This window comes from Onychomys torridus, chromosome 6 (assembly GCF_903995425.1).
Source record: "Onychomys torridus chromosome 6, mOncTor1.1, whole genome shotgun sequence".
In the NCBI taxonomy this organism is placed as follows: Eukaryota; Metazoa; Chordata; class Mammalia; order Rodentia; family Cricetidae; genus Onychomys; species Onychomys torridus.
Window position 1 is genome coordinate 62692654 of NC_050448.1, and position 25655 is coordinate 62718308.

Sequence of the window (25655 nt, forward strand, 5' to 3'; positions counted from 1 at the left end):
CACACACACACCATACACATCATGGAGAATAGGAAGAAAAAATAAATAAGAGAACAATCAGATTTTGGTCTCCCTGGACACTAAATGGAAATACCCTGAGAAGAAATGTCAATAATGAATAAAAATTAAAGCATCTTAATTGGGAAGTTGCAAATTCGAATCTCATATAGTAACATTCACTTTTCATCTCCTGCATTCTATATTGTCTTTTTAAAAATAAACATGTATTAACTTCATAGTTTCAAATATCTCCAATTTTAAATTATGGACATAACTCTAAAAGTGAAGTCAGGTAATGTCTACACAGTGCTGTCTAAAATCATTCTCTTATTCACTGTCTGGGAAGCCAACAATTGCCAGTGCTCTGGCAGTACTAAAGTAAACATTCTATTTGTGTGCTGTTTGGTTTGGTTTGGTTTTCCATACTTCTCCAGTCTAAGGAGATGTCCACACTCGGCAGTGACATATCCCAGAGAACACGGGACCCCTACCCTCAGAAAGTGTGCTCGCCTCTGTGGATTGAGATGTTGAACATACACACCTCATGCCCATTCCTCACTAGTTCCTAAGTGCTGTGAGGAAATGAGGTGGAAAGGTCTCCACAACAGCTCTGTGAGTTGGAGCTCATCCTCAGTTACAGCAGCTCACTGTTCTAAGCTATAGTGAGATTACAGATAGCAAGATGCTCTGAGGTACTGGTGCACCATAGGGTGTCTATAGATAACAGTGATGTACTGAAAAGTTACAAGGTAGGTTTTCAGGACAAAGAACTGATACATGTTTGGGAAGATATATATGTTTAACTTAACTTCAACATTATCTTAATATATAGATGTATCAAAACATCACTTGATACCCCATTAATACACAAAAATAATTTCCATCAACATTTATAACATTAAAATATATTAATTATAATAACACATAGTACAGAAAATAATAATAATAATAGTTATCACTATTACAATAGTTATCAACAGCATTATCTAGTGTCAGTAGGTCAGTGAGGAAAAACCTGAGGGTAAAAAGGGAAGAAAGACTATGTGAGGGAGTTATGTTATTGCCAAGACTTGCCGTAGTACCACTGTATACCACTAAAGAGTTCTTCTCCATACAGATTTAGAAACCTCCAAAGCCAGACACTCACCCCACCCCAGAAGAGCAGAATACTGGCCAACAGAAGGACAGCATAGAAACATGGAAGGCATGTGTTCTCCAACGGCATACCTTTCCCAAGACAGCTCTAATTCCACAGACTTGGTCTCTTTGAGTCTATATAACACTAAAGTAACCTGAGGAAGTCCCATATCAGACCAAGTATGGTTTGTCTCACAAAAATGTGTTCACTAAGCTCAAAGGGCATTGGACAGTGAGAGAGAGACAGTTCCAGTGAGATTAGCTGCTTATGAACCGGACATGCTATCGGCACACCGTCACCCACAGCATGCCTAGAATCTGGGTTTTCTGACTTCACAAAATAAGAACACATAACATGTAATTTAAATATCCCAAAAGAAGGGCATCTCACTCAAGCCACATTGTAAATTAATTCTTGCTCCTCGCCCAATCAGGGAAGAAAAAGACTCCTTAAAAATCAGAATTCTATGTGTGTCTCATAACAACTCTCAATGGGAAAGATACCAGTTGATTTATTAAATGTAAAATGAGAGTCATAAGGAATTCAGAGCGGTGCTAAAGAGACAGCCAACCTTTGATGGGACCTTAAAGTGGCTTCACTTTATAACTGTTATAATAGAAAATCACATTCTGTTAAGGAGAAGGTAAAGCTCTGGCCCCTGTGCTACCTCCACCCTCTCCAAGGCCACAGCAGCCCATGACTCTCAATGGAGGAAGAGGCCTCGGAGGCCAGTTTAACAGAACGTTCACAGCAGCCCCACCCATGAACTGAAGCAGAGTCAAAGACCTCTGCTGCATCACCTCTGCTACAGACTGTCTTACTTGACATGCCACAACACCAAGAGGACCCCATCCACCTTACACCAGTGCTATTTTTAAGACCCACATTCGATACTAAGAACTTGGATAGAATGGGGAAAAATAAGGTTATATCCACTGCGGAGTCATTACACCATGCCTATTTTCCTCAGTTTCCCTCAGCTGTTCTATAGCAGACAAAAGATGGCCTTCACCCATCACTGACCTTATGGAGGGCAGGAGCCAATACTGGTACCAAGAATCCATTGTAAATGTAGCTGACCAGCTGAGAGCGGATCAAAGGGTGGGCCACCTGAGACAGAAGCGGAACATGGGGTTCAGTCTCCACAGTATTTTAAGACCAAGCAGTTCTGTGTACATCTTACATTTAAAAGGGAATCCCAAATTTGGGCCATGTTTTCAGTTGTTAAATAATACCTCAGACCACACAATGACATGATTTTTTTCCCCAAATATCTATCACAGTATAAACAGCTAAAGTTATACTTCCAAATATAGAAAAAAATGTTAATTTTAAAGTTGCTTTGAAAAAGACAATGAACAGACTGACTATGCATAAATATTTATAAGTTAAAATGAATAAATTAGAAAGTATAATTTTTGCCCCTTAACTCCCTCTGGGCTCCATATCCGTTTGTGCTACCTTTTTTTAAGAGTGTAACTATAGAAAATGATAATTAAATATGCCTATTTTGCTAACAGAGAACTTTGAAGATATCTTTTCTGATATTTATATTGGGGAGGAAAGGATCTGTAAAACATTCTCATAAAAAGTGGACAGTTGTTCAAAACCAGAAAACATTGCTGGTGGTACTGAACTTCCCAAATTTGATTTTCAAAATACATGGTAACATGGACAAACTTTTACTAATATTTTTTATAAGTAATCCTTTCAGGGGTTCCCTAACCCAAAATCATCATTTAAGTGTTTTTAAATAATAGTTGCCTTTAATTTCAAACAAATATATAATTTCCCTGTTCTTCACCATGCCCATCAGCTTTACTGAGGGGGTGGGGGAGAGAGATTAATTCAGTCAAACAATAAAGTAAAAGGCAATTTCTAGGGAAGTAAGGCTAGCTGTTTAAATTACTGACAATCTTTCTATGTACATCAAAGAAGAGTTAATAGTAGTTCCATCATTTTTATTTCCATACATTTATGCAAGAAAATGTTGATAGACTATAATATTAAAGGGAAAATAATTTAAAACGTAATCCATTTATCTTAAATACAAATAAAACTTCCTTTGACTTAGCAATAAAAATGAGATAGGAAGTAAAGTAATTTACTTCCATTTTCTTCCAGAAGCTGTCTCTTTATTTGGTAGATAAACAGATTATAACTAACATTTCTCACCCTAAAAAAAATCACCATAAAACAAACCTGATTTCTTAATAAATCCAATATTAAGGTAATATTTACACTACATAGAAGAAATTTTGATGAAAAGTTAGTACACCCCTTAAACATATATAAAATTGGATTTTTATTGAAAACAGTAACAAGAAATCTGACGGTAAAAATCTAATCAAAAAGCCAAATACACAAGAGTTCAGTGGCTGTTTTTTTCCCTAAAGCAAGCCAATTTCAAAGCAAATTTAATTTGTGTAGCTAAGAAGATTGTTAACTTCTTCCAAATTCAATTGGGATAACAATATTCTTTATGTAGTGTGTGCACCATTAAGCAAAATAAAGTGTTTTCCTTTGTAAGCTCCCAGGAAGACCTTGAAGTAAAAGGGTTATAATTTGGAGTACTTAAGCAGCCTAAAAATATCTATTTAATGAGCCAGCCAGTGAACTTATTTTTGATGGGTAAGTGGATAATCAAAACAGAATAACTCTTTTTATAGAGAAAATGGAATCTTTTCATTTGTTCTCAACTGAAACTTTCAGAAGCCTACCAAACATTTTCACCCCTTTCAGGGTATTTGATGGGATTCAAGCAAGGCATCAAGATCCCATACATACTTCTCAAAACTGATGAAGGGTGAATTTTGAGAGCGGTGCTTACGCACACTAATCCCCGGCAAGGCTTGAGCTCTGACGGGACCCTGGCCCCTGATGGCTTCCCGCCGTCATGGTGCCTACCTGGATGACCGCATTACAGAACTCCAGCGAGTTCATGAACTGCACGAGGGGAGGCAGCAGAGGCTGGTCATCTTTCAGAAGGTAGTACCACTCCTCACCCTCTTCTTCTAGCTTCGTGGGCAGGGACGAGTAGAGGCCACTGAGTCCAGTTGCAAGTACCTGCATTCAGGAACAAAAGGCAAAATAGTCTTGTCTGAAGTCCACGGTCTAGAGCTAACAGCTCACGAGGATGCCAAGGACCAGTCCAAAGACAGAACTCTGAGCAATACAGGAAGGTAGCAACTAGCTAGGTGGGGTTAGCCCTATTCTCTGGATAGAACAGGAAGGCTACCCCAGCAGACAGCAAGGCAAAACCAGAGCTACTTAGCTACTAGTCAAGAGGTTGGTGAGGGTGACTCATCTTCTGTGTCAGGCACCATGATGGGCTCAGAGTCAAGCAAGTGAGAAGGCAAAACACAGAGATGAATGAAATATGAGCCTCATACCCAAGAAGTTCAGGGAATGGACAAACTCATAAGAAACACAGGACAGCACAACTTGGAGAGTGCCAATAGAGAAATACGACAGTGCACATACTCTAGTCTGTGGGAGGCAGCCTTGGATAGAGGTGGTCCAGGCATATACTTAGGAGAAAGAAAGACTGCTTGCGTGTTAAGGGTCAGGACTGACACTTACTAGCAAGTTTGCATATTAGAAAATACTTTCATATATATATTGTTTCCTTCAACCACCACAAACAATATAACAAGAAGAAAGAACTGGGTGGGAGAAGCACAGGTCACTGGGATACAGTTCAAACAGAGCTAATGGGAATCTACACCGAAGTACCAAGTGGAAGCTCACACACACACACAATGGCTGGGATAATCTAACCAGACGTCTGGTTTTAAGTCAAAACTTGGATTTACCTTTTTCCTTTCACCCAGTTCTTAAAAAATTATGCTGACAGTATTTGGCCCTGGCAAGTGGGATTAAGAACTTTATGCTGTCAAGTTCTCCAACTTGATCATTAAGAAAAGGATCAGTTGATGCTGAGTGCTTACAGGATAGAAGCCTGGGTAAGCAGTGACTTTCACAGGGCCAGGGGCTTCCCAGCTGGGAAGGAATGCTAGCCATGAAACGTCCCAGTCATCCTGACTTAGCAAATGTACAGAATGACACAGACTGTACACAAGAAGTCAGCTCTAGGGCTGGCCAGATGGCTCAGAGGGAAGGGTGCCCGACGTCTGAGCACCTGAACTCTATTCCTGGGACCCACACGGGAGAAGGGGAAACTGACTCCTGCAAGTAAAATGTTCTCTCACCTCCACACCCTGGTCACCACACCACGGCACGTGCATGCCCACACACATACACTCGCGGCACATGCAATGTAAATAAATAAGTATGCAGATAAAAAAAACGAAAGAAATAACAAAACCAAACAGAAGTCAATTACAAGAGACACCATTCTAACCTAGATCCTGAAGTGACTCAAATGGATGGAAACATTCAAGAGCGTATTCCGAGTCAGGCCCCGAAAAGAAATAGTGGCGCGCCTCACTGATCTCCAGCCCATTGAGAGACAAGCAAGGAATTATAACAGTGTTAGAAACATTCAAAACACACGACAGGAAATTTAGGATACACAGAAGCTCTTCACTCTGACTTGCGGGTAGGGGTGAAAATGGGAATTGGTCTCAGAAGTTCTGTCTAGGCTGCTGAAGAGTAGAGAGGAGCTAGCCAGAAAATGAGCAGCGGGAGGGAGAATATTTCAAGCAGAGGAAAGCCGATACAAGAGCTGAACGGAGAAAGAGGAGACTGTCTCCTCGGGACTGAGAAGCCCGGTGCCCTCAGAGCAGGGAGGACCGACCACACAAACAAAGGCAAATGTGAGCCACATCCTGCGGGTTCTACGGCCCTGCACAGAAAGCTCATGAGACACCTGGATGGAGAGCCCTGTAGACAGCTGTAAGGGTGTGATGACTGGGAGCATGTGCTCTGGGCTAGAGGTGGCCATGTATGGCCATCCATGTGGAGGTGACACTCGAGCATGAGACCAAAGAGGATGAGGGAAGGAAGACAAGATGAAAGAATCCACAGAGCCTGACATGGAGAACAAAAGACAGAGAAGCCTTACAGCCAGAAATGCTAAAGGGGGGAAGTTGTCCATGGGGCTACTGTTACCTCTCCTTTCCCCTTGGTGAGACAGACGCCTCTCTGGCACACACTAGCTTACTAGCTGTCTTCTCCATCTCTCCTGATCTGACTTGGTCACATCAATCTACACTGGAGAGATGGATGACAGATGCAGTCAGGTGTGTTGAGACTCGAATGTGGCCTTCCCAGAGTACCACAATGAATTCAATAAGAGTGTACAAGCCTGAGTAGTCTTAGTACAAAGAAACCTGAGGAATCCACAGGACAAACTAAGAGCTGAGATGGCACAGGAGCCTACACTATAAAAGACAGTGAGAGAAACAGATGGACCATATCAACACTAGAGATAATACAGATACAGTTCTTTGTTCTATTGCCTAGTAATCTTTATTCACTCATACATTAACTCACTGATTTAAAAAAAAAAAATCCTGACTACTTAATTTCAGGTCCGGTGCTAAGAATAGGAAATAAAACAGTAAGCAAGATTAGTCCTTTATCCCTTTAAAAATCAGGGCATCTGTGGTCCCCAAGGAAGATGTCCTCTATTTAAAGTATTTAATTCCTTGTCAACAGACTCATACAAATCACTTTAATACTAGTTTTGAATGTGACCCAAATGAGTTGTCTGTTATAAATTAGAAACCTCTGGCAAAAGCATATGGAGCCCCAAAGTCTTCCTAGAAGAGAAGTCCGATCTTGATGCTACATTTTAAAAGTCAATTACATTTGCTAACTCATGCTAAATTAACCACAGAACAAAGACTTTAATTCTGTGTTCTCCTGCTTTCTTAACCACTTTGAGGCTCTGAAGATGAATTCATAAAGACAAGCTTAATTTGGCTGACTAAAAAGCTGGGAATAACTATTCAGTATATCAATATAATCACAGCAACATTAATTTTCAAATTACATACATCAGTGACAGTAATTAAAAATAACACATACCTAATATTCACTTTTTAAGTGAGTATTCCAAAAGGGCACGGCTAGGGTGTGAACAGTAAGAAACTGCCCAGACAGGAAGACACACCCCATGCAGAAGTGACAGCTGGTAGGGCAGGGTGTCCCCACCATGTTCCTGCCACTATAAGACAGGGCTAGGAAGTAGCCCAGCTATTTTCCTCAGAGTGGCAAAAAATATGAGAAAAATATTCTGCAAAATAAAAATCATCACACATTCTTTGAGACAGGAGTGTGAGTCATCACAGCTACTGACAACTGTATTCCCCTTCCAAGGCTCTGAGTTCAGAGTCATTTACATAGATTACACACTCTCCTAGAACAGGGGCTTTGGGCCATGCATAGGCAAGCGTGGTGTTTACACGGGGAACAAGTCAGTCCAGGAGAGATGGAGAGGCCAGCCTCCAAGTTAATGATCACAAACAAGACCCTCGAGAATACAGAGGTACCAAGGGAGCAGGACCACAGGAAGAGAGGGGCAACAGGAGACGTGGAGGTGGTTTTGGGTTTGTGTTTTGTTTTGTTAGGTTCAAGAACTAACATCAAAAGTGATTCACTTTTAAATTTCACTGTGTAACTTGAAAACTGAATTATAAAAATGCACATATATCTGCATTCAACAGCTAATTAAAAATGAAATGCCCATCTATTCTTTTAGCCTTTAATTGATTCAGACCACAAAATTGTTAAACATTATGTTTATTCTCAGTACATTAAGTATTAAACAAGTACTCTCCACTTACCATCTCCCAAAAGGATCCTTAAATGGAGTTATCATGGGCTAAGGAGATGACGCAGCAGGGAAAGTTCTTGCTTCATAGCATGAGGACCTGAGTCCTGGTCTCCAGCACCCACATAAAAGCCGGAGGTGTGTTGACTAGAACTCCAGTGCTCAGCAAGCGGAGACAGGGAAGTCCCGGAGCAAGCTGGAAAGCTGCGTCAGCCAAATGGCAATAACTAGCTTCAGTTGAAAGACTCTGTCTCCGTGGATAAGGTAGAGGGGTCAAGGAAGAAAGTTATCATCAAACCCAGGGGTGTGACTCACACACACACACACACACACACACACACACACACACACACACCTCCACATATGGAAACACAAACACACACACGAACACACACACCTACACTTCCACATATGGAAACACAAACACGCACATACAAAAAGGGAGGGAGGGAGGAAGGGAAGGAGGGAGGGAGGGAGGGAGGGAGGGAGGGAGGGAGGGAGGGAGGGAGGGAGGAAGGAAGGAAGGAAGGAAGGGGAAAAGAAAAAAGAAAAAAGGAAGGAAGGAAGGCTTCCCATAGAGGGCCATCTGGATAGCAACAGTGAAAAGCACTAACTTCTTGACAGTCTGCTGTGGTAATGCTACAACAAGCAGTTTTAGTATCAGACAAACGTGGTTTTGAGCCAGATTCTGCCATTACCTGGTGGTTATTGAACTCTCAAAACTTACAGGAGCTATATAAGGATTAAAGAAAATAACCCATGCAAGATTAGCGCAATCGTTTGCATATGGCGAGGGAGGAAGGACAAGCCGTGTACACACACATCACTGAGCAAGTTAAAGTCAGTCTGTAAACATCCCATGGTACTCGGTTCATTTTAGCAGAAATAAAGATTTTTAGCAGATGGCTTTGGTGGCAAGCTAGCAGCAAAACACCTGGTGGAGACCATTTGATACAACTTGCCAAAATGAAAGGCCTCATAAATTCTGAATATGGGATAAATAACTTCCTACCTGTGGCTATGTATCTAAAGGTCACCTGCTCTGATTTGTATTGCTTGATTTATGTATAGTAGGCTCTGTGCTCTCTTTGACAACATGTGACAAATGGTCGAAGTGTAACCATCAACATTTGGTTATAAAAACAAAAAGAGAGACGTGATCATTTAGTGCCCAACCATTTGCTGGGTCCAGATTGCTCTCTAGGGCATCTGTATTCTTTTCTTCAGAATCAAGAGATGAGAGAGCAGAACCAGCCAGCTCTTTCTATCAACTTTGAAGGCAACATTTCCAAAAGAGGTCCAACTTGTTAAGAGAGTCATTACTCTCCCAACAGCCTGATGCCAACACGCTTTGACAGTCATACTAATTAGAGAAAGCTCTTTGTCAATTGTGGCCCTTAGCTGGGTGGTTAATAGAGTATGCTTTTATCTGCAACATAAAGGGGTCTTTTTATTTTAATTATTTTGTCAGATGTAATTATGGAAAACTGGGTATAAATGAGATTATGGGCTCTATCCTGAGGGGCAACCTAACACAAGAAACTTGTCTTCCATTTTAGCAAATAAGGTCAGCTGCAAATGTTGTTTTCCCTCCAATTTTAATGAACTACACAATGTTTTAGAATGCATTTTTGTAAAAGCAACAATTAGTGAAATCAGCTTAAAGCCAGTTAATGGAAACTTAAACATTAAAACAACACCACATTCTTCTCTCAATACATTTGAATTTTTAAATTATGAAATATTACAGATAAGCAGAAAATAATAGAATTGAAAACCACCAGCAATACTTATCAGACTTTATCTTTTTGCAATAGTTTCCTTCTAGTATTCTACATGTTTTTCAAAAACTGCCACAGCACCAGCTGGGGTGTGGAGCTGCGTGCATGCATGAGGGTCTGGGTTCAATCAGCCCGCAGTGTGCACAGACAGAACAAGTGCTCCACCACCGTTGCCATCCCTCTCTTCCTTATTCAACCTCAAGGCTGACTGCAGTCTTGAAGTTAACACATGTTATTCTTGTTCTTTATTTGGTCTTGTTTGTTTGTTTTGTTCTTTTACTTAAACTATGTGTGTGTCAAAAAAAAAATGGTAGGCACCATTTGAAAGCTTTATGTAAATGCTAACATGGTAGGTTCTTTGCGACCTATCATTATGCAACATGTTTTCAGATTGGTTGGTCTTCATACATATAGGTGTAGCTACGTGCTAATACACATTATCATGGTCTAATTATCTTTTGTTTCATCTTTTATTTTCTTTAAATCATTGTTCAATTGAACATCCCTGTGCCTATATTTATAAGTAAAGCTTCAGGGCTACACAAGCAAATATGTGATGTTAGTAGCCATTGCTGTATTGTTTTCCTAAGTTATATATCAATTTATATTCTCAGAAGTTCTTGTCTTTTCCATATCTTGAAACACTTGGGCACATTATAGTTATTCAAAGTCCACAGTTCAAATAAGAATTCACTTCTGCTGTACATTCTGTGGCTTTGGACAAATATACAATGACATGTATCCACATTAGGAGTACCATAGAGACTATTTCCACTTCCCTAAACATCCCCCATGTTTTGCCTGTCTACTTTGGAAGATGCTTCTCTTCTTACTGATACCAATGAGTTTTCCTTTCTAACATGTCATCTAGTGGAATCAGAAAGCATGCATCCTTTTCAGATTGTCTTCTTTAGACTTGGTAGTATGTATTTAAGGTTCTTGTGATCTTTTCATGACTTGATAGCTCATTTCTTTTAGTTGAGTAGTATTTTCAATATCTGGGTGGATCGGTTTTTATTCACCAAGTAAAGGTGATATCTTGGTTGCTTCTACAATTAAAAATATGAATAAAGCAGCTAGAAACATCCATGTTCAGATTTTTGTATGGATACAAGTTTTAACTCCTTTCATAATACCAAGGATATGATAAGAACATGTTTCACAAGAAACTGTCAAGGCTGGAAAGATATCTCAGTGGTTAAGAACACTGAATGTTCTTTCAGAGGACCTGGGTTCAATTCCCAGAACCAAAGGGTGATTCATAACCCCCAGTAACTCCAGTTCCAGAGAACAGAATGCCCTCCTGCGACTTCCTCAGGCACTGCATGCATGCACAGACATACATGAAGGCAAAATACCCATACACATAAAAAGGAATAAATAAACAAACCACTTCAAAAAGAAAAAAAGAAATGAAACTACCAAACTGTCTTCCAAAGTGGCTGTACCTATTTGCAGCTCCACCAGTAAATTAATATGAATTCCTATTTCCACATGGTCTGTGAACACCAACTTTATGGGATTTGTACATGAACTCCTCCTTATGAACATCATATCCCCATGCTAAGCACACACACACTCACCACATATATTTCTAAATGTCCTGGAGGGAGTGTGTTTCTCCTGGTCTAACATTACCCATATAGTGTTTACTAACAATAGCAAAAACTCTTATCTACCCATAGCAACTTGCCTTGCCTATTCCAACAAAACTCACAAGGACTCTCCAAACTATTCCACATATATAAAGCTACATGATTTATAAAGACTAATAAAAAGAATAGACAATAGAAATGTTCACGGAGCTTAGAAAGTATTGATAGCTATTGTCCAAACAATATAACACCAAAATCACTCAGAGACCTATGAACCCCTGAAAATTCCACACTGCTCCCATTTTTTCCTAGTGCTGACTGGGCATTGGCTACTCCAATATATACCACTTTGTTTCCACATCATGGATTAGGAAACTGTACAAAGTAGAGAATTTTTTGTGACAGCAAATATGCATTCATTTTTCAATAAAATCAATGCTCTAGACCTAAAACTAACAGTCATTATCTTGCTGAGAAATAAATTAATTTGTAGAAGTAGCTGTGAGGGTTCTTACCACATGCCTTGATTCAGTGGAGCAAAGTCAACCTGAAAGGCTATGAATTTTAAAAGAGCAAGTTTTACCAACCTCTATGCATATACTCTTAGAAAAGAATAAAAAATGTTCCCAACAAAATAAAAATGGACTGAGAAATGGTTGTGCAAGTCTAGAGGTATATTTTGAGCTGCCGCTGCTCGGCCAAACTTCAGCAGTGAAACTTGGGTACCTCTGCTGCCCCCAAGCAAGTTCCTCTGAACATCTTGGAAGGACAACTTGGAATAAATGGAACAAGGGCATTTACTCTTGTCACATGAGAGGAAAGGGGTGAGATGGGAGAAAAGGACAGCAACAAAAGGGACTTACTGGACAGAAGTAGGTATTCTCCACAATGTGGTTGGCCACCATGCTGTTCTCAGCAGAGAGAGACATGATAAACAGCAAAGCATCCCGAGCTTGCTGGCCTACTGTGCCCTCTCGATGAATGAAGGGTATCAGAAGAGAGAAGATGAGGAAGTTGGTGGCCCCTTGGTCCTCACTGGTGTGGAAGAAGAGTTCTAAAATGGATGGATCTTTGGCAAGGATGGAGCAGAGCTGGTTGAGCAGGACAACTAGCTTCCCCTCCACAGCTGGGGTTGCTGTTCCAGAACAGGAGCTTAGCAACATCATCAGGGGCTTGAGAATGGGCTTGTGGTGCAGCAGAGGCTGGTATGACTGGGTGACCAACATCTCATACATCTTTAGCTGCTCAATTTTGGTTTCATCAGTGAATTCTCGTCTCAAGCTCCAAAGGAAGAGCTTTTCCATGATATTCTCACAGACCACAAACTCCAGAATTGGCCCCATCGCAGCATCCTTGGCCTGTTCTTCAATTAGCAGAAAAAGCATGTGTTCCACATAGTTCTGCACAGCGCTGGCCTCATCTGGTGGGATGGACCCATATTTTGCCTGGGAGTTCTTCAGGGGGTCATGCTTCTCTAAGATCTTCACAACCTGCAACATATCAACCACCTGTCATCCACTGCTGTTCATCATAATTCCCCAAACACACCATCACTGTTTTGTTTTGTTTTATCAAATTGGCACAAAACACAGGTGTAGTGGATAGCCATCCCAGCATTGGCCTGGAAGTTCCAACCTCCATTGAGGCTTCAGTAATGATCACGCCCACAAGGCGGGGCAGAGGAGGGAGTGGAAGACCGAGGAGCAGGAGGAGGTGGCTCTCTTGGTTCCGGGACGCTGGACGCTGGAGGTGGACCGAGCAAAGTTCTCCAGAGAACACAGCCGGACTACCCTATACCTTTGCCAGACCCTGCAACCTACCCCTTCATTTGTAAGTTACCCCACAAAATAAACCTCCCTTTTAACTACGTGGAGTGGCCTTAATAATTTCACCAATACACAGGAGCCATTGGATATAAAATATCTATAATTATCAAATATGCCAATAGTGCAAAAGTTAAGAAAAGCCAAAAAAAATTCAAAAGTAATAATTCCTTTGGTAGTCAAAGAGAAAACAAGTTACTTTTCCTCTAAACTACCTATAATGCAATATTGCCTTTTAAGTTTCAAATGCATTAAACAAATAAAAGGTAACCTGGCTACCCATATTCTCCCATAAATGCAGTTGTCCTGAAGAATCCAGCAGAGCAACATAACTCCTTCCATGCTCTTGATAACACTGCCTCACTACTCCACTTGGAGGGGCAGCCTTGACAACCAACACAGCAATAGGAACAATAAATGCAAAGTGAGAAACTGTAGGTCTAGAACAAGCAGAGTCAATTCCAACAGAAAGCATAGACATAGGAACCAAACTCTGGAGTCTGAGCATCTTGTTCTTTAAGCCAAAATACATAACTAAATACCTCTCTGAGATAATCAATCACAAAGCAAATTTCCTAAGTTTGGAGTGATACAAAAGCTTTGGACATAGTGATAAAAATAGTTAATGAAACAAAATTAGACACCACCTAACACATGGCTAAGGTAAATACATTTTGTTCAGTATCTGTATAGGTCATGCCACATCCTTGATCTATTTCCCTTCCTTTCTTCAGAATCTGAAGTTCCTGACCTCACTCTGACCACTAATACTTCTACTTGGGTGCCTGGAAATTTAAACCATTTTATATCTTAATTTCCATTTACCTTCGTGACATGGGATATCTGTTATAATTTACTCCCTTTAAAATACTCCACCTGGTATTTTTTAAACCACCTGACATTTTATCAATGACTCTATCTTCTTTTCTGTTTGCCTTTCTGAACAGCATATAAAGCAATGTTTGCCGCTGGCGGTTCCCTCCTGGCCCAGTTCTATGATGTGTTGTTACATGTTCTGTATTTACATAACCGTTTTTTTTTTTTTTTTTTTTAGTTGTTGGGGAAGATGGCAAATACACAGTGTCATGTCAGCATGCATGAGCAATCAGGGAAACTATTTCTCAGGAAAAGGTCTCCATTTCTCACCTGTCAAAAGCATGAGAAAGGAATCTTTGTGGATCAGGTAAGTATATCCTGACAGAATGAATGCATCTCCATACCATCTGTGATCTCTATCAATTTTCATCATAAAGTTGATAATATTGTTTCACAAAGGAAAAAGTGACCCCAACACTTTTGAGTTGACGTTTTTCATGAGGAAGGGCATTGCTTGAGTGGCAACCCAAACAATAGATGGCCCATGGACGGTGGCCACAAGGCGGCCACTGGACATCCTCTTGCCACATCCCTCCTGAGAACACTTGCTCTCCGACACCTTCTCGGGTACTGCAGGACTTTCTGCAGGCCTGACTGAGCTTGCCTGGAGAGCATCTACAGAGAGGAACACGGTACCACACTGCCCCAAAACGGGCTTGGACTTCAACACAACACACTCTGCAGCCCGCAAAGGCTCCCTCTTGAAGGTTCTGCACTCTGAAGGACAAATCAGCTTGGGCCTTGTCCAAAGTGCATGTGTGGAATCCCCCTGTGAGAACTATATTTACAGCTAGGCCTCCAGGTCAAATATGATTACATTTCTCACTCTGCTCAGACGGTGCAGACTGTCTAAAACTGAGACTGCTTTATATACAGGAAGTGACACACCAAATCACCTCAGTCTTTCTAAAAAAAAAATAATCTGTCAATGTGTAACAACAGTTATGAAACTGTTCTTGCCCTTTTACTAATCTGATTTGAGGGGAAATGCCTAAAATGTTTGTGTCGACACACTTTTCCAATAATGAGAAGTAAAAATACGAATGACCCAGATGGTCAAGAATAAGAGAATTATAACTGAAATACATCACCGTACAATATAACTACTGTAATGTAAGTGAATCATATTATCACACACAAATTATGTGTGTGTGATATATAAAATAGTTTGTTAAAAAGCAAACATAGGGGCTGGAGAGCTGGCTCATCAGGTAAGAGCACTGCAGAGGATCCAGGCTCACTTCCCTAAATTCACACGGCAGCTCACAGCCCTCTGAAACGCCAGCTTCTTGGAGTCCAGCACCCTCTGCTGCCTTGTGCAGACAGCAGGCGCATGTGCACACACACACACACATATAAGTACACACTCATATGCATAAAATAAATCAGAAAAAAATTTAAGAAAATCAAACAAGGCTGGGCAAAGTAGCACATGCCTGTAATCCCAACACTTGCAAAGTGGATCACAGTTCAAGGCCAGCGGGAAGTATCCAGTGAGGTCCTGTCTATTGAAACAAGAGAGGAGGGGAGGTAGAGGAAGGAACAAGGATAAATGAAATTTTAAGATCAGTTAGTTCTTTGCTGTAAGCTCAGACTATGAAAGTAAAAAAAGCTTTTTGTATTAATGTCTAAAGAGAAGAAAATACTGAGATAAGACAATTATTGAAAATCCAATTCTCTAGAATGCCTAAGCAATATAAATTTATAAATGAGGACATACATTTATACTATACATGTTTAAGCAAATATTTATTGTGTATGTAACGTACTTGTGCAATATACAGCCAAACAATTCATACAACCACAACTCAGTTTCTTCTCACTAATTAGCCTGTATTTTTATATATATATTATTGATTCCAGTTCAAGAACTCTACTCCTGAGCTACATTCCCAGTCCTACCAGAAGACATCTTTAAAAAAGAACTGAGCTGGGCATTGTTGTGAAATATTATTTTAAGATACGTTACAATCATTTAAGCTGTGGAATATTTGTTTAATGATGCAAAGATGAGTTGCGTTCTTTTATGTTGCTCTGTGAAGCTGTGTTACTTTGACTGTCTCAAACACCTGATTGGTCTAATAAAGAGCTGGGCAGGAGAGAGAAATAGGTGGGGCTGGCAGGGAGAGAGAATAGATGAGAGAGATGGGAAAGAAGGGGGATTGAGAAAAGGAGACTGAGAGGCAGATGCCAGGGGCCAGCCACCCAGCCACCCAGCCACCCAGCCACCCAGCCACCCAGCCACCCAGCTACCTAGCCAGCAATGGAGTAAGAAGGAAAGAAAGACATATAGAACAAAGAAAGGTAAAAGTGCAGAGGCAAAAGGTAGATGAAATAATTTAAGAAAAGCTGGCTAGAAATAAGCAGAGCTAAGGCCGGTCATTCTTAAGTAAGAATAAGTCTCCATATGTGATTTATTTGAGAGCTGGGTTGTGGGCCCCCAAAGAGTAAAAAAACAAAACAAAACAAAACAAAAAACTACAAGGCATGGTGGTGCACACTTTTAATCCCAGCACTTTGGAGGCAAAGGCAGGCATATCTCTGTGATGAGTTCAAGGCTAGCATGGTCTACACTGTGAGTTCCAAACTAGCCAGAGCTACATAAAGAGACCCTGTTTTTGAGAAGGAGGGAGGGAGGGAGGGAGGGAGGGAGGGAAGAAAACAGAGAATTTTAGACAGAATAAAAACTGCATGCCCCTTTTAGTTTTTAGAATTTGGTGTCTGTGTAGGTATGTGAATGTGCAAGCAGGTACCTGTGGAGGTCAGAAGGTGTCAAATCCCCTAGAGTCAAAGTTACAGGCACTTGTGAGCTACCTGATGGGGGCCTAGGAACTGACTTCTGGTCCTCTGCAAGAGTACGGAGCCATCGCTAGCCCTGTTTAGCAGTCTTTGAAATAAGTGAGTTATCACCTCAGCACAGCTCCTTTCTACAGTTTTCTGGGGAAGTGGGCAGAGAAACCTGAGAGCAGGATTTTAATAATCCTCAGAGACAGAGGATTTGTGGACCTGGAAGGGAGAGACACCCTGGAACCCCTTTACTCACTCGCATCCCTGGCCAGTAGTCTTACTGCAAGGGAAATGGGTGTGTTATAACTGAGGCTGTGAGTCACAGAGCACCCAAGGTTAGCAAGTGCTAACTGCCTTTGTGCCCAGGTTGTTACAAATACTGAGCCTTGCTTCTCGGTGGGCCCTTCCCAGGCCCCTCCCTCTCCTTCCCTTCCTTGCCAGCAGACATACCTATAACTGCTTTTCCAGTTGGTTCTGAGTCCACACCTGGGACTGGCTCCCACCCTAGCAGGAGCCTTGGAAGCTTCCGGGCAGGAACTCAGTATGCATTCAGAAATGCCAAAGAGCTTCTGTCCAAACTACCACATCCCCAAAGATGACTGCAGCCTGACTTCCGGAGTGACTTGGACTTCCCTTATCTTTTCCTTGTGTGCCCTATCTTCATGTGACTGCCATTAAACCCTCCTATTCTGGTTTCTGGTTTCTCTGTTTGCTGCCTCGTTTTACCCACTACACTGACTCGAACCTTCCAGACTGGTGGGCAGTGAGGCTGCACACAGTGCCTCCTGCAGGCTTAGCCCTCACTATGACTCTTTTCTGTGTTACTCAAACCAGCCTCTTCTCAGGTGTTTCCCATCAGTCTTGAGTACTCCTCCCAGAGGGGAAACTCAACGAGTAAGGAGGAAGAGCCACGCAGGAGAGAGACTAAAAGCAAACCAAGTATACCTTGTAAACATTTCCTTTACAAAGCAAGCCAGTTCAGTTAAAAAAAATAAACGTATTGATGATCATAACTAGACATGCTTTTCATCTCTAGAGGGCATGTGTGGGGGGTGTGGAATATGAGCCTGGATCATACTTGGTTCCATGTATAAATTAATATAATTTAAAAGTAAACGCAAAATGAACAGTATGAACAATGGCTTTCAAGTTACCAATCAGATCAAAACAGCTGAATTTAACCTAATTTCAAGCCACTTGACCTTTAGGTAGGAGTGATATTAAGGATACAATTTAAAAATAGTCTAGTTCTTTCATAAGGAATACCAGATGTCCCTACCGTTGGTCTCTAATATGGCCTCATCAGTTAGTGATAATGGGCCTGCGTATTAAAGAGTGATCAATTCTAAACAGGAAACAAAGGAGAGGTCCACACTAATCACATCATTTTACCTCGAGCTAACATGGGATCATCCTTTGTGATAAATGCCAGGAGACTTTCTTCAATCCAATCATACCGTTGGTCTATGACTTCCAGATACAGGTGATCACATGACTTTGGCTGGAGCTTACTTATTTCAAGAAAGCCACATGAAGAAAATTCACAGTTCCAAAGGCTTTGGAACGCTGGTTTAAAGTGGTAACTGTGGAAAACTCATTACCAAGCAACACTTTCCAGCACACAGAAAGGGGGGGGAGGATTTAACTGTCATGGACCAAATTATACTGTATGTACCAAATAACGACAACAGAAGTTAGGTTCCCACTGTGTCTTTGTCATTACTAAATGGCTGAGCCTTTCCACTTGGGACATTCCTTGAGTACCTGTCTCTACAGGTCTTACCCAGGGTCAAAAGCAAGCCTGCTGCCTGCCTGCACTCCTGCCCTCCTGCCAGCCTGCCTGCTTGTCTACCCGATGCATGCCTGACTTCCTTTCTTCCTTCCTTCCTCTCTCCCTTTCTCTGTCTTTCCCTCCCTCCCTCTCTCCTCCTTTCCTGCCCACCTGCCTTCCTTCCTTCCTTCCTCCCTCTCTCCTTCCTTCTTTTCCTCTCTCCTTCCTTCCTTCCTTCCTTCCTTCCTTCCTTCCTTCTTTCCTCTCTCCACTTTTCCCTCCCTCCCTCTCTCCTTCCCTCCATGTCTGTCTGTCTTACCTTATTTTCAGAACAGGAGATTGAACCCAGGGCCTGGCCTTGCACTGGGCAAGCGCTCTACCACTAAAGCTATGTCTTTTGTTGTTGCCTGGGCTGGCCTTGAACTTGCTATGTAGCCCAAGCTGATCTTGAATTTGCAGTCTTCTTGAGTAGCTGGAATTATAAGCACGTGCCTGGCTTGTTTTTCTTTAATATTAAAACTATAATCCTCTTGTAAAATGTATTTGCTTACTCCACTTGCATAAAATCAGCTCTAGCCAGCAGCTGCACAGACTTGTCTGAATCAGGGATTTTAAAATATGATAAAGGCAGTGTGTGGTAGTACACACCTATAACCCCAACACTTGAGAGGTCGAGGCAGGAGGACCAGAGTTCAAATTTGATGTCAGCTACATGAGACCTTGTTCAAGACAACAAAAAGTGAAGACACCGGCCCTACCAGGGAAACTGCTATTCTTGTGTTGTTAAGTGGACACAAAGTGCCTGCTGATGCTTTCTAGTTACTTGTTTATGCCCCTGTCAGGTTCACTCAAAAACGTTTCTTTCTGCAAGGGTCAAGAGGAGTCAGAGGAGAACAAATCAGGGTAGTGAGAGGTAAATAAGGTAAAAACACATGATACTACATATAGGAAATTATACATTATTATGTATAATTAATACACACTGTCTTAGGGATTCTGTTGCAGTTTAAAAAAACAAACTACCATGACTATATGCAACTTGGGGAGGAAAAGGGTTATTTCATCTTACAATTTGTAGTATATCACCAAAGTCAGGGAAGGAAGTCAGGGCAGGAACCTGGAGGCAGGAGCTGATACAGAAACCATGGAGGAGTGCTGCTTGCTGACTTGCTCCACATGGCTTAGTCGGCCTGCTTTCTTATACAAGCCAGGACCAGGTCCAGGTGTGGCACTGCCCATAACAAGTGAGCCTTCCTACATCAATCACTAATTAAGAAAAGGCACTGGAGAGTTGCCTACAAACAAGTCTTAGAGAGGGCATTTACTCAATTTCGAGGCCCTCTTCCCAAACAAGTCTAACCTGTGTCAAGTCCACAATAACCCAGCCAGGACTCTTGTTAATAAAACCCCTTTTTAAAAGACAAATAAGAGCTACGAAAAGAAGACAGGACGGAGGATCTAAGTAAAAGTACTGAACAGAACATTAGCCTCAGCCATATCACAAATCAGACTTATTGGGGAGGATGCAACAGGAGAGCTGTTGCATACTTCAGGGTCCAGAGCATCAACTGCTGGTACTCTCTTAAGACGAATGGCTTTTGTCCACTTTCAGCTGTCAAGTTTAAGGCCACTCGTAAAGCTGGAAAGAAACGTAAGTGCTTAAAATGTTGGCAGACATCAGTTTTCTAAGATATTCAGAAGATGAATCTGAGCTTTCTAAACTTGCGTCTCCCCGAGGCTTTCAGTGTCCTCTGTCATTTAGTCCATGACAAGACGCACACCAAAAGCAAAGCTAAACAGAGCAAAAAATAACAATGCAGATATGCATGCCAAATGTTCTCTATTTCTTTAATGGAGTCAGGGAACTTGGAGCTCTACCCTATGTACTAGATGTAAAACTCATCCTCTAGTTTTCACTAGAAAGGTAGTTGACATCAAAAAAGAAAAACAAAAAATCTACGTGCCTCCATGTTTCTCACTGCCATCCCTGTCCAAGATGGAAAAAAAAAAAAAAAAGCCACTGTACTTCCTTTCTCAAGCATCGTTACTGTAACGATGATATGGTCCTGACATTTTCTTCTTTGCTTGCACAGGGTCTCACTATTAGTCCAGGCTGGCCTTAAATTCATGATCCTCCTGCCTCAGCCACCCAAGGGCTAGCATTATAGACATACACCACCATGCCCAGCTTTCTCTAATTTTTAAAAACGTATTTCTTCTGTATATAGAAAATAGAAAAAGGTCCATATAGTCACAAAGTATGCTATAAAATAAGCAACAACAACAACAACAACAAAATCTTTAAAAACAGCCTTCTTGGAGTACAGGAGTTTTGATAAAAATAAGAGCTAGATTGTTTTTTAGATGGATGGAAATGCATTTTTTCTTTTGTTGCTTATTTTTTGAGACAGGGTCTTGCTATGTAGGCCAGTCTAGCCTGGGACTCACCAAATGGCCTAATCTGATGGTGAACTCTTGATCTCCTGCTCCTGCTGCTAAAGTACTAGAAATACAGACATACAGACAAACACTACCTTGCCCAGCTTCCTCCAATTGCCACCCCCTTCTCCTGATTCAAAAAAGGACACAATAACTATTACAAAGTCCATGGAGTCACAAAATACAAGCATGTCATGAAAAGTGACCAGTAGGTAGGTGGTTTAATTCACCAGCCAGTTTATTTGAGCAATTTATTATCTGGTAGGCCAGTGATTCCTTCCATTTGGACCTCTTCCATTCAGAAAATGCAAAGAGAGCAAGGAGATAAAGACAATAACCTGCCATACAATAAATTATTTTTATAAATGACTATAAAAATCTAACACAACTACATATTGTCCTTATCCCTGAAGGTAATTCCAAAGATCCTCCTGGAAGCATATTACAGGGTGGTTTACAATTAATGCATGTTTAAAGTGGCTTCCTAAATTTCCTGTGTCTTCTAAAGTTCTGTTTCTTGGTCCCTGCCTTGCTTTTCAGCGATTTATTAAGATATGTTATACTACAATATGCTATACTCTGTTATGGGCCCGGAAACACAAAAACATCGCTAATAGCCTCTGATAGTGAGGAGCTTCACAATGATGTTGGGGAGAAGATGTTACATACACCATTGTAATGTAAGGAGTCTGGTGGAACAATAAAAGGAAGCTTGCAGTGATGGTGGACACAGAGTAAAAATATGAAAGAGAGCTGGGGGGAGTGACCAGAGGAAATGATGTCCCAAATGAGTCCTGTAGAAAGCAGCATTTAACCAGATGGAGGACTACTCAGGCAGAAAGAGCAGCAAGTACTTCAGGCATAGAGGCGTGAAACTTCAGGACATTTGCCAAGGATGATGGTGGAAATGAATGCCAAGCAATTTCCATTCTGGAGTCACAGAAGCTAGGATCTAAGGAACTGTCTGTGTCATCCTGGCCTGTGAGTGGGCATATGCCACTGCAAAGTCCAACTAGAGAGGGTGGCAGATAGCTCTGGATTTTAGGTCTACTGTTCTGGTGACTTAAGACATAAGACAACCAATCAAGATGGTAAGAGGAAGCATGGGCCAGGCCCAAGTTCCTAAGCCTACGTTCTCCAACGTCACCATTAGGAAGGAGGCTACTCCTGGGTGTCTATGGAGCACCCTTCTGTCATGCCATCACGCCCCAGGGATTTTGGAAATTCAAGTGCACTACTAGGCCACTCAAGGCCTCACCCCTGGAATGGTGGACTGCCTTGGATATGAGCCCAGCTAGTTGTAGAACTAGCTGCCCCTGACAGTAGAGGCCAAGAAAGAAAGCAGTTATGCTTCTCTCTGTGTCCATGTTAGCTCTGTAACTCAAGTTCTGCCACAGAAGCGACTCATAAATAGTCCAACAGAGCCTGTCAAATACATGTCAGTTATGTTGAATTTATACTGAAGTATGCTAACAAAGATGAATTCTAGATAGTGCAGACTTTCGCTGCCTTCATTTTTCCTAATTTATGGTATACGAAAGTATTGTACTGAGTGGTTAATGGCACACTCCAGTAAATACAATGTGGCTGTTCAGTCCTGACTCTGCCCCATTTCCCAGCGGCCTCTCAGGCTATCTTGGTTGCCTCGGGGGAGTTGGAAGGCTGTAGTCACAGCAGGTACAGAGGTATACCTGTCAGAGCTTAGCTTGCTTCTCCCAGTTTGCTTGCAGTCACCCCAGCAGGAGCAGCTACGGTAAAGAGCCAAGGTATGCAAGTCCAGGGACGACGAACAGGCGCCAGCCGGTCCTGGCAACCGAAGGGCTCACCCCCGCCCACAGCTCTACCTTACCCTCAAGTTTTTGCCTTCCCCAACTTCTTTTTCACCAAGAAAAATGCCAAAACTGAGCATCTACTACCAATGTCCCTCTTAAAAATGTCCCCTTCCTCTGACATCAGAACTTCTTCCACAGCCAAACTGCCCACACTACGACTTTCTTCGCCACTCCCACCCAGAACAGCCCCTTCTCCTGACTTAATTCCTGTAGCTGTACCACCTAGGATGCTCCAGGGATGCACTTGAACTGTGGGCTAACTCAGCCTCTAAGGGGAAATATCCACTTAGATACCCACATGCATTTATTTCTCAGCCAGTATTTCACTCAAACAGTTGATAGGAAGGTCCACAGAGCCTCTATAAACAGAGACTGAGGGCATTTTCCAGATTTATTTAGAAGGAAAAGCTAAGTCTAAAGAGATTGATAAAAAGGTCTTTTCTTTCATTCTTAAAAAAAAAAATCCAACCGAAATTAAAGGAATTGCTGAACTATCATAAGACAAGCTCACCCTTTATGAAGGGAATTGTTTAGTGACTAACATCATTCCCTCTGACAAGATATTCTCATCTTCAGCTCAATATATTTCAACAGGAGGATGCTAAGCACCTGCATTGTGCTTCAGATAACCCACAGTGTCTGATAATGCTGAAGCAATTCATGCCAGATATGAAAATGACTAAAAGGATTCTGGGACCAATATTTACTCTCAACAACATGAAAAAAAAAAAAAAAAGATGGACCCATTCCTGACACAGGACATTCTAGGAGCACTCCAACTGCTTTGGAGAAAAAGACAGGATTGAGCAGGGTAGATGATCTACCTACACAGAGTCAAGAGGTCAGTGATGTATCTGTGTCTCTAAGAGCAACACTGAAAGCAAATGGATCACATTGCAGTAACCTCATAAGGAATATTCATAATCAAATGTACTATATACAAACACAGTGGGTCTCAGAGCAAAGATTTCACATTTCTTTCAATGGTAAATGAAAGGAATGCTGAAAATGCCATCAGTGTGGTAGTACACTCAAAAATGGGGACAAATGATTAAGTAAATCAAATAGACAAGCATGGAGTAATACACAGATACATTGCACATGGCATAAAATAATGAATGATTCAAACAGGTAAAAATAGAAGCAGGCCTCCTGAGGACTGCTGGCCACATCTCTCAGGGCTCACTAGCCAACTCTGGAGCCATTGCTTTAAAAATACTTTAAAAAGTGCAAAGCCAGAGGCAGTTATCTAATTATCAAGAATAACCCGGAATTACTTCCTTTTCTTCACTATAACAGAGGTGTCCTCAATGCCCACAGTAAATCGATTAAAATCTGAACAATAACTCAGAGTAATGGGAAAGCAGGAAAAAGTCATGGGAGCTTTACATTGGATAGTGAAAAGCAACTCTAAAGTGTGAACAATCCAGAAGCACAATTGGTTTTGCCCCTTTTGATCTAAACTGTGTCCCCTATAATTGCTGTGATTTACAGGCTCAGGGCTTTAACCCCTGTGTTGTTTCCAGACACAGGAAGGAACCTGGTAGTCATTAAAAAACTGTCACATAAATAGCCACTTACCAGCTCACCTGGGGAGAATAACACTGGACAAGTAGTAAAGAATACCAATTTTGTTTATTTTACTACCTGCTAGCTCCCTGAAGAAAGGGGCAGGCTGGTAAATTTTCTAAACATTCAACCCTTAATTATCCACACCAGCAGATCAGAGAAGAGACACAGAGAAGTCAAAATGATTCATCCATAAAAACTAATGTGCTTAGTAAAGAAGATGAGGACTCGGGCAAAGCCAGACAGCTCTCCTTACATTGTATGGAGTCCACAGGCCTGACAATGGCAGAATACTGAGGTCAGGCCCATGGGCTTTAGACTCAAAGGATTGAGGTAATTGGTAATTTGCTGCCTCCAGACAGTCATGGAATCTGCAAAATTCTCCCTTCTCTACTAACTGCCTTATTGGTTTCTGGGGAAGATTAGATGATATAGAACATTTGAAGTACTCAACAGAGTACATAGTAAATGCTTCATAAGCAAGTCCTTTGGGAAAAGTGTTTTTAACCAGATACATACTATAGGAAATCAGGAAGAAAAACTGGCTTCTCTTAACTGAAAGGGCCTGTATCCTGTCCTACCCAGTGTTTCTAGAAGCCAGCTAGCTGTCACTGAGTAGGAAATCTTGGCTCACTATGGCAGAAGCTGGGGGGGGGGGGGGGCTACTGAGACCAGCAGAGGAGGTGGAGGTCATTTATTACCTGTGCCCAGTGGTTCTTAAACACAATCATGCATGTTTCTGGGTCAACTCCCTTCAGGCTGACAGCCTGCTGGAGTTTGCTTTCTGTCGAAACTGATGACATCATAAACCTTTGACACTTCTAAGTCATATTTAATTTTCAAGAAAACGTTGGAGGCAGTCATTAACTTCAAGTATCATGTTAAAAATGTAACTTCTTCAGTCTTCATGGTCACTTTCCAAAACCTGTAATGACAATAACAAAAAAAAAATGCATCTTACATTCATCTATTAACAAGACACTGACTACTCAATTTAAATAAAAGGATAGACACCCTCAAAGCCCAACACAAACAGGAGCTATATGATAATTATACCACATGATTTATATTCAATCTAAAGCTTCTCCTATTCTCTCACATTCTTACCAAAAACATGTAAACTAAGGAACTGCTGAACTATATGCATGTATGAAACATGTGGGGTTTCTTCTCTCCACTAGAAGCGACTACTACCCACAAGTTACTGTACCAAATCACTCGTTTCGTTTCCAGGACCAAACAAACTGTGCTATCAACTTTCACAGAATTTTAAGAAACACTTGGTAATAAGAAAATTGTGAATCA

General features: G+C 41.4%; 1 protein-coding gene across 1 annotated transcript in view; it reads right to left on the bottom strand.

Moving 5' to 3' along the window:
* The window catches only part of Fam160a1 (family with sequence similarity 160 member A1), an 87327-nt gene extending 62171 nt beyond the window's left edge, over positions 1–25156 (bottom strand). The window contains exons 1-4 of the mRNA XM_036191094.1: positions 25052–25156; positions 12117–12743; positions 4046–4204; positions 2162–2248 (exon numbers count right to left, since the gene is read on the bottom strand). Coding sequence (XP_036046987.1) covers positions 2162–2248; positions 4046–4204; positions 12117–12743; positions 25052–25156 — 978 coding nt within the window. The remainder of the gene's footprint in view (positions 1–2161; positions 2249–4045; positions 4205–12116; positions 12744–25051) is intronic.
* Between the last annotated feature and the right edge of the window lie 499 nt (positions 25157–25655).